Below are 23,256 nucleotides of genomic sequence, written 5' to 3' on the forward strand. Positions count from 1 at the left end.
GAAGATGACAGTGCAATGTGGAGCTATCAAAAATCTTTGTACCTCAGAGACATATTATTGATTTGGATGGACAAACAACTTGTTGTATTGCGTATGTGGCCAGTTCAGTGCTGTCATCGACAGATAACATGAGCTCTCTTCAAGGAATTCATGGTCATTTACCTCCCTGGAACAGAATAACAATGTTTGCTGGACTTCCACATGTCTTGTCACCTTCAGAATATTGCTTTCAGCAGAATAACGTTTCTGTATCTGACAAAGAAAGGAGAACCCACTGATGTTTCATGGTGCTTGTTCATGCTGGGCTTGAGGGTCACTGAAATAAGATCTGCTTTCTCCTTTTCTGTAATGAAAATAAACTCATTGAAAATAAATGAGAAGTGAATGTACAGATCAAACTAGTTATGATCCTGACAGTGCTGTAGCAAGGAAACACAAGAGATAAGAGTGTAAATTACTTACAGAACTATAAATATGTCAGTTCTGTTTTTTATCTATAATAGCATTAAATTAACGGATTACTTTTTAAACAGTCGTTATTTTCTTTCTCTTAGACAAAAGAAAAGATTGAAAAACTGAAAGCCCAAGCTGAATCCTTTTGTCAGCGCCTGGGGAAATACAGAATGCCATTTGCCTGGATTCCTGTGGCCCTAACCAATTTCTTCAACCTTTCAACGCTTGAACGAGAAATACCTGAGGCCGAAGGTTTAAATGGTAGTTGTCTAACTTTTCTAACTAATGCCAAGTGACTCTTCGGCTTAGGAAACAATGTCATTCATTCTGACATCAAGAGTGAACAACAGATTCAAAGTCACATCTTGTCAGCCTTCCTTTTCAGTGCTGCAAAAACAGCTTAATATGCTCACTGTTTCATCTCTGCATACTTATTTTTATGTATGCTGAATATTCTTCCATGTTTTAGGCCCAGTTTTGGTTGAACACTGGCTTTGTAGAAGTAAAACTCCATTTGTTACATGGAGTTCATTTGCCATACAGGGCAATTAAAATACTTATGATCTTTGTTTCAGAGTACATGGGGCCACTGGTGAGCAACATTGACCAATATGCTTTGTAACCCATGAACTACAAATTTGAATAAGCTTGTGTTCTGCAGCAGAAATAATGTCACTCCACTGTGTCCTGGCTTTCCACTATTTCACATAGTCTAACATAACAGTAGTGGAATGCTTTAAGTACTCCCTCTGTCCTCTGATGTTGCTGGGAAGTTGCGGATTTCTAGTGTATTCTGATAGTCTTTATACTGAAGCAACATAAAGCAAGTTGATGTTCCATTTAATTTCCCTTGGAAGGGAAAGGATCCACTAGTGACAAGAGGGCAACACTGCTACAGACGAGAAGGTTTTCTGAGAGAAGCCTCAGCTCAGAGGACAGCTATCCAGTATCCAACTTCAAAACCACCTCTCTAACCCTCAACACCTTCTTTAAACAGGTACTGGATGCTCTTCATTTCTGATTGCCTAAGATGTTTTTCAACCGTGTAATGTGAACTGTGTTGGGAAAAGTTGACAATGATGTTTATGTGGGGAAAGAGCATAAATGCTGTCAAGTAGGCAGTAACCTACTAGCTGAAGGGCATGGTTCACACAGAAGCTTCTATCGGTGTTATGGAGTATTGTTATAAACATACTGATATTGTTATACTGATTTGTGTCTTTCTCTTGCTAGGAAGGAGACAGGCTCAGTGATGAAGATCTGTTTAAATTTTTAGCTGATTTCAAAAGATCATCTTCCTTGCAGAGAAGAATTAAGACTTTACCAGGTACATTATTCATTTTGGATGGAAAGGGATATATGTACTTTTCTCCTCTAAGTTGTTCTGTAAATTCCAACCTCAAAATATCATTACTTGGGTTTTAAGTCTGTAGTATGTGCTATTGTGGAACTTCCTGAGTTCCCACTGTCCACCTAAGCACAGGTGGTTTTTAATTTTTTTATGTATGAGTTAGTATGAAGATTTATATTTAGCTTGATATTCTAAAATAATTTGCTTTCCTTCCTAATTTACAGTGTATCTACTGGATGTCTTTTCTTATTTCTCAAACTGTTTCAAGGCAGTGCTTTAAAGCAAATTTCTAAGATCCTTGCTATTGCCCTGCAATGTTTTTGGGTGGGTCATATTTTACAGAGAGAGATTAAAATGTGTGCATGTTTCATCTCATTTGGGTCAGTGTTATTTAACAAAGCAGAGAAGCAAAGATAGTGTTTGGCTGCTGTCAAAAACATGGCCACCTTATGTTTTTACATAAACTGCAGCTCATGCTTTCCTGGGTTGTAGAGGCACATTAAAAAATATTGAGTACAAAGCTGTTTTGCCTTTTTAGTTGATTGCCAGAAATGACAACTCTGATTTCCCCAAACTGTTTTCACTTATCACAACAAAGAATTTAAATTGAAAGTCTAGTTATGCTTGGGTAAATGTTATCAGTATTAACTGTTTGACTGCTCACCACAGCAAGCCTGGCTTTCCTGGTGGGTGATGTCTACTTCGGCAGAAATTAATCAGAGTGGAATCTGAGTGGGGGGAGAGGGAATCATAGAATGGTTGGGGTTGGAAGGAGCCTTAAAGATCATCTAGTTTTAGCACCCTGTCATGGGCAGGGACACTTTCTGCTAGACCACGTTGCTCAAAGCCCCATTCAAGCTGGCCTTCAAGACTTCCAGGAACGGGGCATCCACATCTTCTCTGGGCAGCCTGTTCCAGTGCCCCATCACCCTCGTGGTGAAGAATTTCTTCCTTCTGTTTGATCTAAATCTACCCTCTTTCAGGCCCTGCTAAAAAATCTGTCCCTGTCTTTCTTATAGGCCCCTCTTAAGTACTGAAAGGCCAGAATAAGGTCTCCTCAGAGCCTTCTCTTCTCCAGGCTGAGCAACCCCAACTCTCTCAGCCTGTGTTCGTGGGAGATGTGTTCCAGCCCTCTGGTCATCTTCGTAGCCCTCCTCTGGACTTGCTTCAGCAGGTCTATGTCATTCTTGTGTTGGGGACCCCAGACCTGAATGGAGTACTCCAGGAGGGTTCTCGTCAGAGCAGAGTAAAGGGGCAGAATCATCTTCCTCGACCTGCTGGCCACTCTTTTTTTGATGCAGCCCAGGATACAGATGGCCTTCTTGGCTGCAAGTGCATATTACCAGGTCATGTCCAGTTTTTCATCCACCAGTACCCCCAAGTCCTTCTCCCCAGGGCTGCTCTCAATCCATTCTCTGTCCAGCCTGTATTTGGGCTTGAGATTGCCCCAACCCTTGTGCAGGACCTTACATTTGGCATTGTTTAACTTCACAAGATTCACATGGGCCCACCTCTCAAGCCTGTCAATGTCCCTCTGATGGCATCACTTCCCTCCAGTGTGTCAACCATACTACACAGCTTGGTGTCATCAGCAAACCATATTAGGCAGTAGCCCTTTTATCCTTTATTTGTCTACCAAAAAAATTTTATATCATTTGTGTGTGGAATTGCACAGGGTAAACATACAGAGCTATTTATGTGCTCGATGTATAAAGATGCGTATAAGTTAGTTACTGAGTATCTTTCTGCACTTATGCTTTCATTTTCATGCAGCCTTCAAGCCAAAGATCCTTGTTTCTGCACTGTTGCTATGTAACTTCACGTATAGTTTTAATTTTTGTTTTATTATACATTGATTATTTTTTATAGCTTTGCTGAGATTCTGTGATTTTTTGAAGGAACACTTAAACTGGAGATTTCTGCAGCTCCGGAAAGCCTTGGTTATTGCTTGACACCAGAATTACTACCAGTGAAGCCGTTTCCAGAAAACCGTAATCGTCCCCACAAAGAGATTTTGGAATTCCCAATTAGAGAAGTGTATGTTCCCCATACCATTTATAGGTAAGAAATAACATATTTTTAAAATTCTTAAGATAATTTTTTTTTTCAGAAATAGAAGCAAAACTTTTTTTTTTTTTTAATGCTAAAGACTATGCATTGGACTGATGATTTAGTCTTTCTACTCATTACAAGATAAAAAACGTGCAGGACGTTCTATAATGTATTTACTAATCTAATTATGTTGCCATTTGAAAATCTTTCTAAAATGTCAAAAAAAATCCTGAATAGCTCTCACTGACTTTTCACATACATATATATCTCTTCCCTGTTCTGTTGTTTTTCTCCCAGTAGTTCTTATTATCATCTTTTAACTATTTTGGTAAATGTTTGTGCTGGGTGGTTTCTACTGTTGAGTCATCTGAGCATCTGGGGAAGTAATGTGTGGCTCTGTGTACTTTTTTACCATGAACAAGGACTCTCATCTATGTCATTTATTTTCTTAAATCTGGCCTGTTCTGGTTGTTTGAAGGAGATGAGAGTGTTCAGTAGCACTCAACTGAGCAATTCCTGTAATTTCTTAGTGGTCTGGCACATCTGAGTCTCCAAGAAGAAGTGACTGTAAAAAGAATGCGCTTCAACATGTTTGTGCAGCACAGTGGTGCCAGTGGGCAGTGACATTGGTAATAGCTAGCTAACAATAATTCAGAATGGGTGTGCCATAGTATTAAAGATACAGAAATACTAGCTTTCCCATGACAATTGAGCTAGTGAAGGCATGGAAGTAAAGTAGAATGCTTCTTACAACAATAGTTGATGCTATTCTAAGGGACTTTTCTGATCCCCAAAACAGAAGCTAGGTACTCGGTTGCTTTAGTAGCAAAAGTGTGACTATCAGTAAGGAATCAAAAAATGAAGAAGCTGAACAAAGGGATGTAAAGCTTATTCACTTCTTGCAGCAGAGCTTAGCAAAGAGCCAGCTCTCCCACCCACTCACCTGATGCCACCCAGGAGGGGAGAAGGGAAGGGCAAGACTTGTGGTTCAGCACAACTGCAAGGCTGCAGACAAATTTATCCTGGCAAGATGCTCCACACCTTCAAGGGAAACTGGAGATCCAGTGGGGCTGTGGGTCACACCTGGGTTTGGGTCTCAGCTCTTAAGGAAAGCAAAAAAAGGAAGTGGCATCTTATCTTACAATAACAATTTGCAATGTGGTGTCAGGTGGGAAATAAGCCAATTTGGACAGAGTCTCATTAGAAGTTTTGGAGCAGTTATTCCTGGGCTGTGCCATGAATTTGTGGTATTCAAACTCCTGAGGGCAGTTTCTTTGTGCTCTTGGCACAGTGCAGTTTGTTGTGGTACTTGTATCAAAGATAGAAGATAATATTGTTCCTATTTTTTTTTCCCTCTATTTTTTAGGGAGTTTATGCAGACATTTCTATAGGGGGAGTAGTTTTTATGCAATTGAAAGTGTAAATGAACTTGAGTAGTGATGCCCTTTTTTTTTTTTAATTAAAAAGAACAATCAAGACAGAATTTTAACTTTCCTGTTAATTGTCTGGCCCCAATAAAGAGTAGCATGTGTCAACTTCAGTTTGCAGCCTGGTAGTGTCTAAAGGTCTAGTTTAGAAAATGAAAAGCAACAGCTGTGTTCCCAACCTAGAAGTGGAGTTGAGTCTGTACAGAATATTTTCTCTTCAGTTCTCACCAAGATAAAATTCTGCAGCCAGACATCATGAATATCAAAGCCACAATGCTGAAAATTAATTTGCACATCTCCTGAAGCAAGTTTGGGTGTCTCCACACGATCCTATAGTTGATAGGGTGTCTGCATTGAATACATACACCCACATTAGAAGAAATGCTTGCTATAGCTCTGTAGTTACCCTCTTTGTGCAAGAGTTCACACCCAGCATGTTTAATCTCTTCAGGCTTTTGGAGATCTGTTTTGATTTTCACCTAAAATAAAAGTGGTGACAAAGCAAAGTAGGATCTGTCCAGCATAACTTGTAATAATTAAGAGAATATCAATAAAGAAAATTCACCTTCATTCGTCTTTACCTTAATTATTTATGCAAACCTTTATTTTCTTTTACCAGTGCTATGGATTTAGATATTAAAACAATGAAAAATTGATAAAATAATTACCTGTTTTCTGTTAATGCTACCATGAATGTAGGAGATGGATACATACAGAAACGTACTTGTGAATAACAAATTAATGAAAACTTATAAAAATACAAGCTGGTAAGCTCTTACTGGCATAATATTACCTCTACGAATGTCCAGACAAATATTGATGAAACATCTAGCTTCAGTTTTTCTCCTGCATGTTTAAAAGAAGTGCAAGGATTCTGTTTACGTGGTGATTTTGGTTTGGTTGGGATTTTTTGTTTGCCTTGTTTTGTTGTTTGTGTTTTGTTTTGGTTTTTTTTCCAATGTAAGATATTTCAGGGGAAAAAAAAAGTCTTCTTTTTAAAAAAATACTAGCTTCTTCTTTTGTGATAGGAGAAGCACAGTCTTCTATTACAGCCTTTGAACTTAGTTCTTGCTAGTTTTCTTACTGGTATAATGTCATTATTTTAAATGATGCTATTTCTGATTTATGCCAGAGAGATCAGCCAACCCACTTTCTTTGTGCACTGTGAAACTGAGCACTTCTTTTTGTTGTGTACCTACATTTATTTTAAAAAGCAGTTCCCTTAAGATGTCAAAACATTCAAAGATTTATTTCTTTCAATACCCTTCTATTCTTAATAGGAAAAATAATATAATTTAAAGTTTGTTTATAATTTTATTTTCTCATGAAATATAAATTAAAATGATGCTGCTTATGCCACTATGAAATGTTGGTGTTGAGGGGAAGGGATTTGTCCCATCACTTCAGCAGTAACTCAGCTTAACGAGGCACAAGAAGTCCTGTCTTTGATGGGGAAAGTACCTAATGCTTGGGGGATTTTTGGAGGGGGTGGCAGGAAAACCCTTTATTTTGCTGTTTTGTTTCGTTTCATTGCAAACCATTTGGCACTGTGCTCAGACTCGCTGTAGTCTGCAGTGTGAGCTGGAGGCCTGCTGCTTTGGTGGCAATCATTCTACCCCATCCTTGATTAGGATTGACCAAGGAAGGGCTATTGGTGTACAATGGTCTGTTATTCCCATTACTGCCAACAGAGCATTACCTGCTCCTTTCTGCCTCTCTTCCGTGGAGTCTGGAGGGAGCACGGTAGCCCCGTGCATCTTCTATGGGGCCATTGCTCTAGTTTTCTGCTAGTTGGGGGTGCTAGCACTTCTAACTTCTTTTTCAGATTAAATAAATTGGAGATCATTATTGCAGTGTTGTGCACAGGTGAAGGAAACAGCTTAAGACAGCTGCTACAGTTTCAGACAGCAGTAAGTTTTCATGGAAAGTTTTCTTTGCTTCTTACTCAGATAAAAAATGACTTTGTCAAATACTGCATAACAGAGCAGAAAGGATGAAAACAAAGGCTTCACAAACAGGATTCTGGGAGTGCATACCCCTCTCCCATAGACAGCCTGTTTGTCACAGAGCTTTCGGATAACGTATCACACCTAACTCCCCATAACAAACTTTATTGATTATGTAATACAGGCAGAGAGGAAAACATGCCACCATGGCATGGTGATCTCTGTGTACTCACTGAGTAGAGACTCTGAATGAAATATGGATTTGTCTAAACTTCCAGATGAAAGCAAAGCCTTTAAAGAGATGTGTTCCTTTAAAAAAGGTGGGTTAATTAGAGGCCTTTTCTTGGTTCTTCAAAACATTTTGGTTAATTGTAATTTGACGTCATAAGTTAGATTCGTGAAAACTCTGTTTTCAGCAGACTTTAAAGGAACTATAATTCAAAATGCTACAGCATTTTTAAAAAATCTTGAAAATTTGATGTCTTGAATAGCTGCTAGCTCTCTTTATGAAAAACATTAGTATGATATTTGCTTTCATATTCTGCTGAGGGCTTTTATACTATTTAAAATCTATCATATACTGATAAATATTGTAGTTTGCCTTCCAAGCAAATCTGATGTATTTTTGATGCCATTGTTCTTCAGCTTCAGTGTTATTTTGTTCTTCAGTCTACTACTGTGTGGAAACGAAAGAACACTAAAATAAAATCTTGTTAAGGAAAGCTTTTAAAACAACAGAAAGCAAATGCAAATAATTTCTGTATGCCAAGTGAGCTAGTGATCTTTTATTTCACAAGAAGCTAAACTGAGTGTTCCAAAGACCTATAGAAATTAACGATCAGATTTAACATGTAGATAATCTCAGTTCAAGCAACTTCCTAAAGTATAAGGAATGTGGGCAGTTCTTAAATCCAGTTCCAGTTCTGCCACTGACTTTCTGGAAAGCCGTAGCTTATTGATTGTATCTCATATTCTCCAACTGCACATTCACATCCACAGCAAGATACCATGCAGGAATATTAGAAAGTTTAGACTAATATTTATACACTATGTTTAGTGAATGCTGGGTATTTTTTGTGGTTCAGTTCCACAAACTTGAGGCCATTTTTTAATCTTCTTTTTCCCTGTCTTGTAAAGGGTATCACTATTGCTTCTGCTCCAGGGTGTAGACATAAAAGCACTTCATTATCTAGCACAATAGCTTCCCAGAAAAACTGGACTGTTCATTAATCGTTATCATTACCAATCAGTGCAATGCTGAATGCTCACCTTCCTCTCCAGAAAGAAGCTATAACTGAAAACACAAAAGACATTAGTAGTGTGAACGGCACACCTTTCCAAATGGTTTTGAATGAAAGCATCTTCTTCACTCATCTGGTTTTGCTGCAGCTCCACCTCAGCTTATGCTTTGGTCTTACATTAATGTCTTAAGAAAAATGAAGCTACTCTGATCACTGACACTGCCCCTTGTTAGGCAGCAGGATTCTTTTCTAAAGAGCTCCCAACCAGGACTTTTGGAATCAAAACATTAGTTTCCAAGATTGCAAATCTTTTTGCTAACCTCCGGACACTGTTCTTTCTCCTTCAAACCATTTGTCCTCTTTTCACTGGAACGAAAATGCTCTGATTACTTCCCTTTTGGTAAAACATGTGACTTCTTTAGGTGTGACCTGCAGGGCACTTAGAGAGAGAGGACTTCTGTTTTCTAAATGGATTTTTTTTTTCCTCTTGCTTGATAAATAGTTACTCTGAGGTGTACAGTTGGAGAAGAGGCATCACTCTAGAACAGTGGAGTTTGTCAGTATAGCTTCCACCCTCCCAGGTCAGGATGGTCGACCGTGTAAATGCATCAATGAGATAATTAAAACAAATCCAAGTTCCACCTGTTGCCTTCCAGCTGCATAGGTCTTGCATGCTGCTGAATTCTGTGTCATTCACTAAGGATTTAAGTATTTTCAACTGAAATTTTTGAAGTGCATAGTGTCCATCACAACAAGAATATGTTGGTAAATAGGAAAAGTAGCCTCACATTATCTAACACATGAAACTTCATGTTAGCAGTATCTTGGAAGATACTGTGTGCTATTGTAATTACTAACACTCCTTCACTGTGCCATTAATTAAATATATCAGGAAAAAATTACCTCACTGCAATTCTCAGCAGTATCACCGTATTTCAAATAGGTTCACTATTATGGGTAAAAATCTGATATGTCATAAATTTCATTCTTTGATTACTGGGGTTCAATGAGAATTTGGGGATAAAGCGTTAGTTCTGTTTACACAGCTGGAGGAATCACAGGTCCTGGAATGGAGAACGAGTGTATAAAATACAGTTCTATGGTATAGTTACTATCTTCCTTTTTCAGCTTTTCATACTTCATTCAGGCCACTGGGCAACGCCTTATGTCTGAGCTACCATCTTGTTATTATGGTGTCTTAATGTTGCAATAGTTGATACCTGGTGGATATCTACTCATTTTATCCATTTGAATAACACTGCCACTCAGAATTTAATAATCCTGGAACGAGCAGGGGAAGTGAGGGTATTATCAATGGAACAGTGGGTTTAGTTTGGTAGGCGACTGCAATGCATTGAGGACAGAGACATCAGAAGGTGGTATAATCCCTTTCATTTTCATATTTGAAAAGTTTAAAACCATTTTCAGAGTAACTTCTGAAAAAAACAAGTGATGTAAAGTAGGAAATTGTAAGTCAAAAGTTCCTTATATTTGCACACCAGAAAATCAGTGTGATAGGTAAGAAATTAGTTTATTGGTGATTTTTGTGATTCACAAAATCTCAGTTATTTTCCTTTGGTCTTGGTTTTCAAACACATCATGCCACTGATTACCTGTTTGCAATATTTGACATTTGAAGTAATGGTAGGTCAGTTTGATGATATATAATGAATAACTATGAGTCCTAGAGAGAAAGCTAGTAAAATTCTAGTCTGAGTTGACTCCAAGCTCTACATTACATTTAAATTCAGAAATATCATTTTTCTTGTCATAATTTTGTGATTTGAATATGCAGAAATCTGATGTTTTGAGTCAACATTCCACTCTTCTCCTCTGGAAACATTTTTGTTTTTGTTGTTGACTAAATCTTTAATAGAAAATGTATTAAGATTTTCACATCAATGCTAATGCATAGAATAATGTGACAATCACTCTCAGCCTAAATTTAAGGAGAATCTGACCACTGACTCTGTAGATTATTCCTAATTTTAGCAACACAAGAAAAGTCATTCAAACTATCATCCAAATTATCCATACTGAGATATAGAATATATAACACATATACATCCTCTTGAACATGACATGTTGAAGTTCTGTCATTGTGCCATTTGTTCTAGTCAGTGGCTGACTAGAACAGGTTTCCATCTTTGGTAAAGTCTTTGTGATTTGCATTATAGTTTTCAACCATTTTTTTGAAGATTCCCTGCCAACCTCAACGAAAGTGTAGAGGTATCAACAAAGATTGAAAATTATAACTAATGGGTGGGTCAGTTTTTGTTTCTGGTACCATAAGTATTAAATGGCAATGTTAACCCATCATCACTGTTCATGTATACAACATTTATGTTTTGTATCAGTAGTGACTGTTTGCAGATGTATTGGCATTTACTGTATATGGTGTTCTTGCTGTAGTCATCAATGAACATGCTTAATACTCATTAGAATTTGTCAGCAATTGCTGACACCTGACACGTTTAGTAATTTAACAAGAAGAATGATTTTATTATGTCTCTTGTATGCACAACCGATAATTACAAATGGGAGTATTCAATGAGAAAGGTCACAGACTTGAAGCTCTGCATAGATTTTATTTTGGCAGAAATAGGTCTGAATTGCTTTGGCCATGGCAAGTGGTCAAATCACCACTACCACGTCCCATGAAGCTGTAAGGAAGTCAGCAGATTTGAATGAGAATTGCTGCATGGTGTCCTGTGTCAGGCTAGGTGGACCCTCAGCTTTCTCAGCAAGTAATTGAAATATCCTCTTATCTTACTGCCCCTCTGCTGTGTCAGTCTCTGGATCCATGCCTTGCCCAGGACCCTGCTGTCCCGTGGCACTCAAGTCTCAGTGAAGCTGAGTGCTCTGCCATGGCTTTTGTAGACCCATACTGACTCCTGAATAGCTCTTTTGCTTTTTATAAGTACTTCTGACTCTATCTGGAGGTAGATCCCTGCACTTTCTGTAGGGGGAGTGAGAGGAGAAACTTGGTTGCACTGACAGAAAGTAATTTCTGTGGAATGTTGTTTGAATATTTCTGCTCAGTGGAGCCTCCTGGAGCTCACCACGTCCTTTTTGGTATGCCAGCTGTCTTATTATTTAAAAGAAGACAGGGAGTCCTGCCCTGATACCTCTGCTAACTGCCATGTATAAAAGCTCATTGTCATTCCATCCTCTCAGGCTTTTGAAGGGTGCAGATGCTAGCAGACAGTAGCACTTCCACAGTGGTCAGCAATGGGTCTACAATGCATGCCTGTGTGAAGGAACCTCTTTTGACCATTTCTCCACCTTCCTGCTTTAAAAAAATCAGTCATCACTTCTGTCTCTGCAGGATATCCAGAATCAGTATTTGCCTCTGTTCTTCCTCAGTGCTGATGGGTTTAATACACATGTAAGCAAGATCCCCAAAACTGCTTGAGCATAAATGGCACAAGCTTTAGCTCTTCAGTACTGTACTTGATAGAATAATGCTTCCTTTGATTGTGCAGTCAGCAGAGAGCTCTCTGTTTGTGATTTTACATATCTTTCATCTCAAGTCACATCTAAATGTAAAATCCAGTGCTCAGTGGCATTATGTGGATTTGTGACATCTTCTGCTGGGCTGCAGATTAATGAAGCAATGACTGGATTATGCAGCCTCCCCTACATGTATTTCTTCACCTCTGGCAGATGTAATATTGATAATATCCTTCATTTAATATGTCAGTCCCCCAAGCATAATTCAGTGGAGGTTACCAATATATTTCTCTCTTTCACTTAGCTTTTCCTAATATCATCTTGGAGAGAATTTGGCAGAGCAGAAATTGCATTTCAGGCAAGGAAGAAAGTGCATTAGTGTGGTAGGCAGGAGTACAACTCTGAACAAAGAGAAAGGCAAGTTACAAGCTAGTTTCCTTGCTAAGGCATGCCATGTCCCAGGCAGTGTGTGTTGGTTAGCAAAGTAGCTTGGACTGTGTAATTGAAGAGTATTGTCACATTGTGACACATGGCAACAAGGAGAATCAGCCGCAGTTTTCCAGGCCTTGGGATGCAACAAATGGAAGATTTAATGACTTAATGGCAACATGCTCCAAAGCTGCCCTACATTTTCAGCTGACAATGGTACTAAGGAGTTATATGTGGTAAGAACAGGGTGATTTTGTGTGTACCTTCTGACAAAAAGAGAGAATGAAAGCCCATTAGTAGTTCTCATTGTTTCTCATTGGAAGACAGCATACTTCCACCAACATCAGTCTTATTCCTTACACTCACAAAAGAGTGAGAATCCTATACCAGACTGGGAAATGAGATATTAAGTAGACAATCATGATGCATATAATCCAGGTCTAGCTGAAATCTCAGACTTGCCATAGACTTCGCTGGAGAAAAAGCTTTCTATTAGCGTCTTGACTCTTCTACCAGAATTGTTAGGTTTTGAACTTGGAAGACCATCTATGCTGCCAAATTCACCACAGAAATTAAAAGTTTTTAAGTTTAGTGATCTGTCCGTGTACAGAAGCTAGTAAACAGCAAAGTATGCTATATTAATTATAAAAATGTCAGTTTCTAGAATTAAAGTTCAAAATTTCTTGTTTTTATTTGCTCAGTTTCATTGATACCACTTTTTGATTTGCATTATCTAGAAATATATGTCATTTTGTTGCTATAATCTAAGAATGTATGAACTTCAGCTGCTGGTTTTATTTGCTGGTTTACTTTTTTATCACCTATGCGTGATTCCTTACTTCTTCCAAAATCTGATTCTTCACAGCTGAGAAGGGAGTTGCTTTCTTGAGAGATTCTTGCTTTTCATTACATCAAGCAAAGATACTCATTAATTTGTGACTGGGAATTACATATTAAAAAAAATAATATCGCCTTTTCAAAGACATAGCCCACTGTATGAGAAGCCTTAAACATAGGATGTTCCATGTGTCACAGCAAGAACTTACCTTTTCCTTGTGAATTTTTCAAATGGAGTTCTGGCCAAACTTTGATTATCTAGGTGGAATTGAAGGACAGGGAGAGGAGTCAGCAAAATGCTGGTTTGTGTACTTAATTTTGAAATTAAGATCCTTGTCATTTACCCATTTTATTCTTCCTTTTCTCTCTTCCAGAAATCTCCTCTATGTTTACCCTCAGAGGCTGAATTTTGCTAACCGACCAGGTTCTGCAAGAAACATTACCATCAAGATCCAGTTTATGTGTGGCGAAGATCCATCCTGTGCAATGCCGGTAATAAGTGCTGAGGTTTCTTAGGAGGCTTTTGCTTATATGTATTTCTGCAGAACCTCTGAAGAAATAACTCATGGTTTACTTCCCATCACCACAGTTACTGGTGAGGCCTTTGGAAGTCTGACTTCAGAGAGCTTGTGAAGCTTGTCATTCTCATCAGAAAGCAAGGCTCTAGTCCCTACCCAAAGCAGGGAAGACTTGTCACTCAAGTGGAACAGAGGCGTATTACTCCCTCTTATCTAACTCTTCCTACCTTATTTTCAGAAGAGGAACATTGCATTAAATCAATGCTGCATTGGAAACTAATGATAATATTCACAGACCTTCAGAGGCCTTTTAAGAATGATGTAGTGTATCTTCCAGTGTAACTCCTCCACATTCACTGTGTGAACACAAATAGTCAGGTATTTACTCAGGTAACACTGGAAGTTAGAAGTTGGGGTCTTAATTGGCTGAATCTGAACATGATGCACAATCATCCAATGGAGGAAGAGTTTCCCATGTTTGGAACTCACAGTGTATTAGGGCACGTGTGTGCACTACTAGCAGAGCAGGCATCACAGAAGGTTATTAAACTTTCTTCATTGCAAGATCCTGTCTCCAGTTTTACCAGGCTTCAGATGTTTAGTTTTAAATGTTCTTTCCCAGACACCTGCTTCAGCCTGAATTTTTTGGCATGTTTTCAGACAGTGTTAATTGGCTATTTTAGAATTATATTGCAATATTTTTTTTTTGTAATTTTGCGTGCTAGAGGGGCACAAAAAGAGTAGAAATATTAATTTGAGGAACTTTAATCCAACAAAATGTTGGAGCAAGGACTGGCACCTGACCAGCCTTCATCAGTATGCTGACACTGCACAGTGCAAACTTTGTGGCCATATTCCACATGAGCTTTGAAATTGAAATCAGAGTACCAGCACAGTGTTTTCCCAGGCCACGTTCTTTCCAGAGCTGGAGCTGTACCATGCACATGCAACACTGTCTTTTACAGAATACTGCATTGTTGGTTTCCTTAAACTCTGCCCATATTACAGTTAGGTTTTGACAAATGCTTAGGACAGAAACAGTTCATCTGGCATCTCTCTCCACTGTGAGAGAGCTTCGTCTCAATGCATATGGACTTGTGCTGTGCAGGTATCCTTGTCTAAGGGTCACTCTTTAAAGTTACTGGATGCCGGGACCTTATGAGGCTGTCTGAAATGAGGGAAGCAAATCAAGCACCAGAAATGCCTATTTCTCTCTGTTGATTGTAAAGGAACTTTGGACCTCTAACATAAAAATGAGATGCATCTCACCCTAAATTTGCAAGCTACAACTGAAAAAACAAGCTTCTAAAAAAGATATTAACATTTTTGCATTTAATTAAAGGCAACGTGACAATGTGTAAGAGGCTTACCATAACTTTATTCCTGCAATCCCTAACTTTTTAGTACATGACTGGAGAATGTGATGTGAGGTAATCAGTGGTTCTGGAAATGACCTCTGCTCTTTTTTCCTGGTGATTTTCCCTGAATGATGTGTGGGGAATATGCCTGGTAATAAGTCATTTGTTTCAACATGCTCAAATAAAATTGAAGAGCCATTTTCAGCCTTTCACATACTGTCTTAGAATTTATACAAGATTATGACAATTAAGTGCTTTAGACCTGACTGCTGTTACTTTCTTTTCCTCTTAATATAGGTAATTTTTGGGAAATCTTCAGGTCCAGAATTTGTGCAAGAAATATACACAGCTATCACATATCATAATAAGTGAGTATTGTTACTATTTGTATGACTTAAGAAGTATTAATCATGACCTCTTTACATAGTTCTTAGCCTGCATAGTTCTTCAAGGAATGCTGGTAATTATCCATTTTAAACATTTACATTTTATGTGGTTTTATCATATCTAATATGCATTGCTACCTGCATTTGCATAAGTGACCATTGTATGTGTTTTTGTAGTTTGAAGCTTTGCAGAGGTTAGTTGAGAATATTCCTAATCTGAAGATTAAGTAGCAGGAACAGGAAGCAGCAGCACAATTTTGTAACATCACTGGCTTCTATGAATTAACAGATCCAAAAGAGCTGAATAGACATTCTCATTCTCATGAATGTGAACTTGGAATTTAGGATTTCCACAATAAATATGCTGAAACGTGAAATTAAGATTGGACAGTTTTGAAAGTATAGAGATGGGTGAAAGCTGAAAGATTCCAGCTGATACCATCTATGCCCTTCCTGATTCAAAGCTGTAGATAGTTTAAATATATATAAATAAATATAAATAAAAATTTAAAATATAATAAATAAATAAAATGTATATAGCTGTATATATATTTATTTCATTTAACTTGGCTCTGAGGATTTAAACAGTTCTTATAACCATAGCATCTAAGAGCCCACCAACAAATTTGCTTTCTGCTCAGTCTCATACTTACACTGGAAATGTGCTTGGCATTTTTTTATAACAGGTCCCCTGACTTTTATGAAGAAGTGAAAATCAAGCTGCCAGCAAAACTCACAGAGAAACACCATCTGTTGTTCACATTCTATCACATCAGCTGCCAGCCAAAGCAAGGAGCATCTGTGGAAACCCTCCTTGGGTATACAGTAAGTTCCATGTGATAGATGAGTATGTCTATGTGTATATATGTGCATCTACATCCCATGCAAGTAGACTCTTGTCAAGAATTTTGCCTTATGTTCTCTTTCTGGTTATGGTAATACACCAAAAACAGTAGAAGGTCTATTAAGAAACCAGATGCAACTTGTGCTATGTTACATCCTTGTCCTATAATTTTACATTGTTAAGTGTCTTTGAAGTTAATTAATTCACCTGAAGCAACTGACACTAAGTGTGAACCTAAATATTTGCAAGATCAATGCTTTATAGCATATCACCTAATTCTGTTAGATTCTATCTATTGCAAAAATAACCTGAGACACATGCAATTACAATTATTTACTGTTATCTAAAATGTTCTTACATGAGGTAACAAGTCATATAATATTTTCAGTTAGGTTCTATATAGAATATCTTTTATGTTCCCAAGACTTGACATAGACGAGGACTTAATTTTCAGGCTTCTTTTCACCTAAATGCAAAATTATTCTGCCCTGTAATACTCAAATACACAGCCTCTTTCAGATTTCAATAGCAGAAAAAATAAGTGTGTTCCAAATATCAATAGAGAGTTATGATGAGTCATTCTGGCCTTAATCTTCATGGTGACCACAACCAAGATGTTCGACTTGTCCTTAGCAGAACTTTAACTCTGTTGATTTGCTTCAAAGCTGAGGATCAGATACGCAAGATACGTGCTTTTTTAAGCAAAAATATGGAGTCTACTAATGCTTCTGGTAGGATTCATAAGAAAACCATATGTCATGCATTGAAAGCTCTGTGTTTGTTTTCTTCAGAAAGAGTGGTTTGTAAAGCAGTCTTGTACATTTTTCTACAGTAGCTATCAGTGAATTTAAAATGCTAAGAAATTACTGTTGAATAGGTTGGAGCAGAGGTGCTTGGCTCAAAATCTCATTTGTTATTTTGTTGGCTGTATGTAACAAATAAGATAAATAGCCCTACTCATATGTAGTCGTGAATATTGCTGTGTTTTCTCTTCATTTGTTTCAGTGGCTGCCGATTCTATTAAATGATCGTCTTCAAACTGGACATTATTGCCTTCCCGTTGCATTGGATAAGCTGCCTTTCCACTATTCAATTCACTCTCCTGAGGTAACAAATAAAATTATGGAAATATAACATGTTCCTAATGTAGCTTGTAGGCAGTGCCTCCTTTTTGTACTTTAAAAGGTAAAGGCTCTTATTATTGTCACTGGTGTTATTATTTCATATTGTTATATTGTGTTTTATAAAGTTAGTTATCCAAGCAAATCCTTGTAAATTGTCTAACCAGTGATAATGTTTGTTTAAAGAGTATCAAGTCAATAATTTACTTTCTTCCATAGGATGATTTGCTATTTTTTTTGTGGCTGTGTGGGAGGGGAAGGAGAAATCAAGTCCTGCTGCTGGAGCAGCAGACTGTGCCCTCTGGGTAAATATGGCAAGTGGGAAACTGTCCAAAGGGTTAAAACTGCACCACATCACCATGGAGTGCCTTTGGCAGTGCTTTAACTGGGAGCTTCTAGCCTTTAAAATGTCCCATCAGAAGATGTGTATTTGCACTGTTTGTGCTCCACATCTCTCTGTTCAATGCACCACTTCTCTGAATCTAGTCTATGAGAACAAGAAGATGCCTGGCTGTAATCATCTGTGTGGCACTGAAATCAGATATCTAAAATGAAGTGAATAGCATGAATACCCTACAGACCTCTGTGTAAACAGACTTTCTGTTTGATCATTAAAAGGAAGGTGATGATTCCTATATTTCTTTTTCACCACAGAAAGTTCCATCTCAGACACCACCTGTTAAGTGGGTTGAAGGACACAAGGGTGTTTTTAATGTTGAAGTGCAAGCTGTTTCATCTGTGCACACTCAGGTAATGCATCAGAAGCAAAACACAGCTGTAGTTTCATTTCAAAGAGAATTCAGATGTCCAGTCCAACTTAGGAGGTTTATGAAATGGAGATGCCCAAGCCCACACGGGTTTAGAAGCAAGTAACAGCTACGGAAATAACCTGATAACCTCAGTGAATGAAATCCTTCGGTGAAATGAAATCCGTTGGTACAAGCGAGCAAATGAGCACTCTCAGCAGCAAGTCATAGCAAGCAATAGGGAGCTTGGTGTCTTCTTAGCTCAGCAAGGGTCTGCTTAGGTTGTGTTTGAGGGACACTGACAGGGTGCAGTGCCAGTTTATGCAGGCTGCATCTACTATTCTACCAGGCTAGTTCAGACAACATGTCCACATCTGAAGAGACATAGCACCCCCTCGCCTGCAGGGACAGGTTATACTGCCAAAATGCTTTAGGCAGCTCAGCCATCAATGTCATGTGTGGGGACACAAACCTAGTGCTGAATGAGAAATCTACTATTCTGGTTGTTTAAATGTGTTAGGAAATTGGAGCTTTGCTCATCTTACTGGGAATCTGCTTTGAGGCAAAGCAGCTCTATTTTGTTTCTAGTGCTTTACCGTGTCTCATACTTATCATCCCATTCTAGTTAATACTAGTAGCTATGTCCTAACAACTGGAGGCCCTGTGTCTGAACCATGCTTTGCAGCACACTTTTTAAATACAAGTAGGGCATGCTCATAAGTTGTATGTAGATGGAATTTAGGTGTGCGTGTCAGTGGAATAATAGACCTATGATGTGACAGAATTCAAGACAGGTAACGATGTTTTCATGAAATGAAGCGATCACTTTAGCAAGGTCTTTACCTTTTCTGATTTTAATCTGATCTAACTAGAGTCTGAATTTGAGTCAGATGAAAAGGAGCAAATAAGAGGCTGTGACATCTGCTTTACAAATCAATCTCTAGGGCTTGCCACCACTGCAAGCCAGAAAGGTGAAAATATTTTCTCTCATCCCAACAAGTGGGACAATCAGGCTTTGCTTAGCTAGCAGCAGCCTGAACTATATCAACTTTGTTAACTGTGAGTGCACTGTATTTGCAGGACAATCACCTAGAGAAGTTCTTCACTCTGTGCCATTGTCTGGAAAGTCAGGTGACATTCCCTATTCGCCTAATGGACCAGAAGATTACAGAAGCTGCATTGGAACATGAATTGAAACTCAGCATTATCTGTTTGAATTCTTCACGCCTTGAACCTCTTGTCTTGTTTTTACATTTGGTACTAGATAAACTTTTCCAGCTGGCTGTACAACCCATGGTCATAGCTGGCCAGACAGGTATTTACTGGTGCATGTCCTTGGCGGTGCACTGCAAGCGAGCTAAAGATCTGGGGGGAAACAATTGCCAAATATCCAGGCTCAGATTTAGTATTTGGGGTAGTCTACTTCAAAAAGAGTTGTACTTCTCAAGACATAGTTTCACTGCACAATTTAATCATGTTTAACCAAGTTCCTGCCTTCTCTCCTTTTGCCCCTACATATAAGACTCTCAAACTCCAGTTAGTAAGTACATTATAGTAGTTTACATACCTGGAAATACAGTTCAGGAAGTGGGCTTTTAACTTTGGAATTCAGTGGTTTTGCCAGGAAAACACCAACAAAATCATTGCTGCCTACATCAGATCCTCTACCCAAATATCTTTAGACAAAAATGGGTGAGCACAAAACCAGAGAAGGCATAGTAATGCACACAGATTTTCCTGTTACTGTGGCTGCCAGTTGCCCATCACATATGTTAACTCTGGAGGGAAGGCATACTTGGAGACGGTGTAGTTTATTTCCTATTTCATTTTGGTAATCAGTATTGTCATCCACTATAATATTGATAGAAAAGTCTGCTGGCTTGTGTTTGTCTGTCAGCTGGATGATAATGAGTTTTAGTGTTCTTCAAGTGTCTAGTTTACAGGAAATGCAAAAAAGGCTGCTAGAAATGGTAATTAACAGTTACGGTCTGCTTTTATGTAGCACCAAGTGATGGAGTAGCAGTGACTGGGTCTACTGAAGGGTGGTTATTGGCCTATGTAGACCTTGGCCTGTGTAGGTCTGGCCACATATAGCAATTGCTGTCTAGAGCTCTGAATTTGTTAAGGACTGAATTAAAGCGTGTAGGATTAGTTGTTGTTGGTACAAAGAGTGTCCTCACCTAATTATACTACACCTTTCAGTGCTGAGACTAATTCTTGCCTTTGTTTCACAGCCAACTTCTCACAGTTTGCCTTTGAATCTGTGGTTGCAATAGTGAATAGTCTCCACAACAGCAAAGACCTGAGCAAAGACCTGCATGGGAGGAACTGCCTTCTGGCATCTTATGTCTACTATGTATTTCGTCTGCCAGACCCTCAAAGAGAAGTAGTCAAACCAGGTAAAGTCAGTGTAAGGGTTTCAAAAGGTTGTTGTTGTTGTTGCTGTTGTTTTTTCTGGATACATGTTGTTCAACATGGTACCTCTAGGAGGAGGGCTTAGGGAACAGGCCTATGAAATGATAAACACAACTTCTCTGTCCATGGGGAAGCTGAAAACTAGGTAGTCATTTAGTGAAATTTCTGCTGGCTGTGCTCCCTCCTTCCTTGCATACTTTGAAAGTTAAGGTAAAGGTTATGTGTTGAAGGTGGTATTATATTTTGTGTTTAGGCCTGTGAATCTTGTCTTAAGCTAATTAAAAAGAGCTGATGGAAGAAAGAAAGAGCTATTGTAATAGTGCAGCTGCTCAGGTAGCCCTGTTAATCTTTTGTTACTGCTTGTGCAATCACCTTGTGAGCTGTTGACTTGGAAAACATCTGCACCTTGTCGTCCAACGCCCATGTAATTTGTTAATGAAGCAGTTGATGGTGAGATTTTCAGGAGCTTTATGCTATTCAAAATGCTGATGCTATAACAGCACTGAGCAAAGCTGGCTTGACTCTCATGTTTGTCTCATATATATATATCCGTTAGTCTTCATTCAAACATCTCCCTATGGGCAGGTGCAGCCAGCAGTGCCATTTCGACAGAGTCTCGTTATTACACATTTGGACGCACTTCTGCAGTGTCTGTTGGGAGTAAACTCCTGCAGAGCCGAGTGATAAGCTGCAGCAATCCTGACATCACTGTTACACAAACTGCTACTGATGAGGAGGTCAAAAACATCATGTCATCCAAGGTGAGAAAACAAAGTAAAATATCTGGAGAATTGTATAGCTCAAAACCTAATAATACAGATTTATTCTTTGAGGGTTGGATTTGCTTCTTGTAAATGCACTTTGCTTCTTGTAAAGTGTCACCAGAAGCATTTGCTGCTTATCTGGTTTGACAGAGGTACGTTAAATCCCATTGCTTAATTCTGATGTCTCTTGTCAGTGAAGAGAGCAAGAAGTAAGAACTTTGTCTCTTGTTTGAGACTTAGACATTCCACAGGGCGCATTGCTTTTTTTGGGGTGCCTCACTCTCCTCTTCTTCCTGATGTTTACATTCTGTTCACATGTGGTTACATGGGCTGGTCCAGGTTGCACAGAGTCACTGTTGGAAAGACTGCTATTGATTACACTGGAAAAAGTTTCACTTTTTGAAAAGGGTGAGAAAGTCCTGACAGTAGCCCCCTGATTTTGTACGAGCTACAGTACAGATGCCATTGCATATTTTGGAACTGGGTCTTTCCAAATAGTTAATTCAACCACAGAGTAAAACACTAAACTTCCTCTGTCTTTCTCATCCACAACTACATATGTCACCAACTTGCAGGGTAGAAAGGATGATGAGCTTTATAAGAATGGCTGTGTTTAGCTCTCTGGGGAACCCAAAATCTAGAGTTCTCCATCCAGCAGGAAGCTGGGCCTCTGACAAAAGTAGGATTTTTCCCCTGTGCAAGGAGCCTGCTCCCAGCTGCAGCCCTGCCCGAGCCCCGCAGCAGCATCTCTGCTGAGCTCTGAACCATATCCTGCCTCCCTTTTCTTTGAGACTTGTATATGTAAAATACTGCTTCTCAAGCAGGTGATTTTCAGAAACATTTTTAAGCCTTTTCTGCATTGGATAACCATGTACCTCTCCAGTTAAAGTCAACGGGTGCTTATTTTCAGCAAATTGCATGGGAACTAGTAAAACCGACAGGCTTTGCCAATCTGTTTGATTTGTTTATATAGGCATATGTGTTCATCCATACCAGTTTTTAATAATGTAGATTTGAACTTAATAGCTTTATTAATTTTACTCTAATGTACTGTGTCCTTAAAAAACAGAGCTCAAGGCTTTTTTTTCCCCAAATTATTACAAAATTAAAATATTTGATATTACAACTTCATTACATTGATGAAGGTATCAGTTTACAATTGGCTACTGCAATTTCCCTGCCCTTTAAATTGTCATTACTTTTAATGGAAGTCGGACTCCCAGATGTCAGTTAACTTCAGATGTAGGGCCGGCAGATAAACTTAAAAGGACGGTTGCCCTCAGAACGGCGAAATGTAGCGCTTCCGAAATACAGCTGCAGTGCTGAAATTTGGCGTATGATGGCAGTGTTGTCATTTGCGCGCTGGTGCAGCTGCTCTACCTGACTTTGTTCAGGTGGTCATTGACCTCCGTTGGGAAGGGGGATGCGGAGAAGGAAAGAGAAGAGCTGTTCAGATGAACATCTGTGAATATCTTCCAAAAAAAAACCAAAACCCACCACTGCTGATTTCTACTTTATTAATCATCTCTAGTTATGTATTAACCTACTTTTATTTCATTCTTCTGTCTACACCCTCCAGCCTATGGATCACAGCTCCAGTCGGATGTCTTTCTACGTTGAAGGAACAAATGACATGCCAAGCATTTGTGCAAACTCAAGACCTTCTAATAAAAAGGTAGCCTACCGATAAGCCTGAGGGCACATGTTAACAGAGCCTGGAGCCTCCTGAGGCAGTGGTGGTAATTAGCGCTTCTAAATAAGGAGAGAGGAGAGGGAGAGGTAGGGAGAGGCGAGGAGAGGGAGAGGGGAGGTTTTATTGAATGACCAGTTTGTGATGGAATTTTGAATGAGTGGGTAAATATTACCCAAACTTTTCTGCTTTTTCTACAGAGTCCTCAGATTCTTTTTCCAGGAC

The 23,256-nt window shown here is 38.8% G+C and overlaps 1 protein-coding gene across 3 annotated transcripts in view; it reads left to right on the forward strand.

Annotated features, from left to right (window-relative positions):
* Window positions 1-23,256, forward strand: part of DOCK8 (dedicator of cytokinesis 8) — a 98,361-nt gene that overhangs the window by 37,811 nt on the left and 37,294 nt on the right. For all 3 annotated transcript variants that reach the window (XM_082075458.1, XM_082075459.1, XM_082075460.1), the window contains 13 exons: window positions 555-714; window positions 1,311-1,450; window positions 1,687-1,780; window positions 3,703-3,865; window positions 13,564-13,681; window positions 15,363-15,433; window positions 16,138-16,276; window positions 17,301-17,402; window positions 18,071-18,166; window positions 19,243-19,477; window positions 20,397-20,561; window positions 21,163-21,338; window positions 22,921-23,016. In XM_082075458.1, the coding sequence (XP_081931584.1) occupies window positions 555-714; window positions 1,311-1,450; window positions 1,687-1,780; window positions 3,703-3,865; window positions 13,564-13,681; window positions 15,363-15,433; window positions 16,138-16,276; window positions 17,301-17,402; window positions 18,071-18,166; window positions 19,243-19,477; window positions 20,397-20,561; window positions 21,163-21,338; window positions 22,921-23,016 (1,755 nt within the window). The remainder of the gene's footprint in view (window positions 1-554; window positions 715-1,310; window positions 1,451-1,686; window positions 1,781-3,702; window positions 3,866-13,563; window positions 13,682-15,362; window positions 15,434-16,137; window positions 16,277-17,300; window positions 17,403-18,070; window positions 18,167-19,242; window positions 19,478-20,396; window positions 20,562-21,162; window positions 21,339-22,920; window positions 23,017-23,256) is intronic.

Source organism: Streptopelia decaocto, assembly GCF_964273445.1.
Source record: "Streptopelia decaocto genome assembly, chromosome: Z".
Lineage (NCBI taxonomy): Eukaryota > Metazoa > Chordata > Aves > Columbiformes > Columbidae > Streptopelia > Streptopelia decaocto.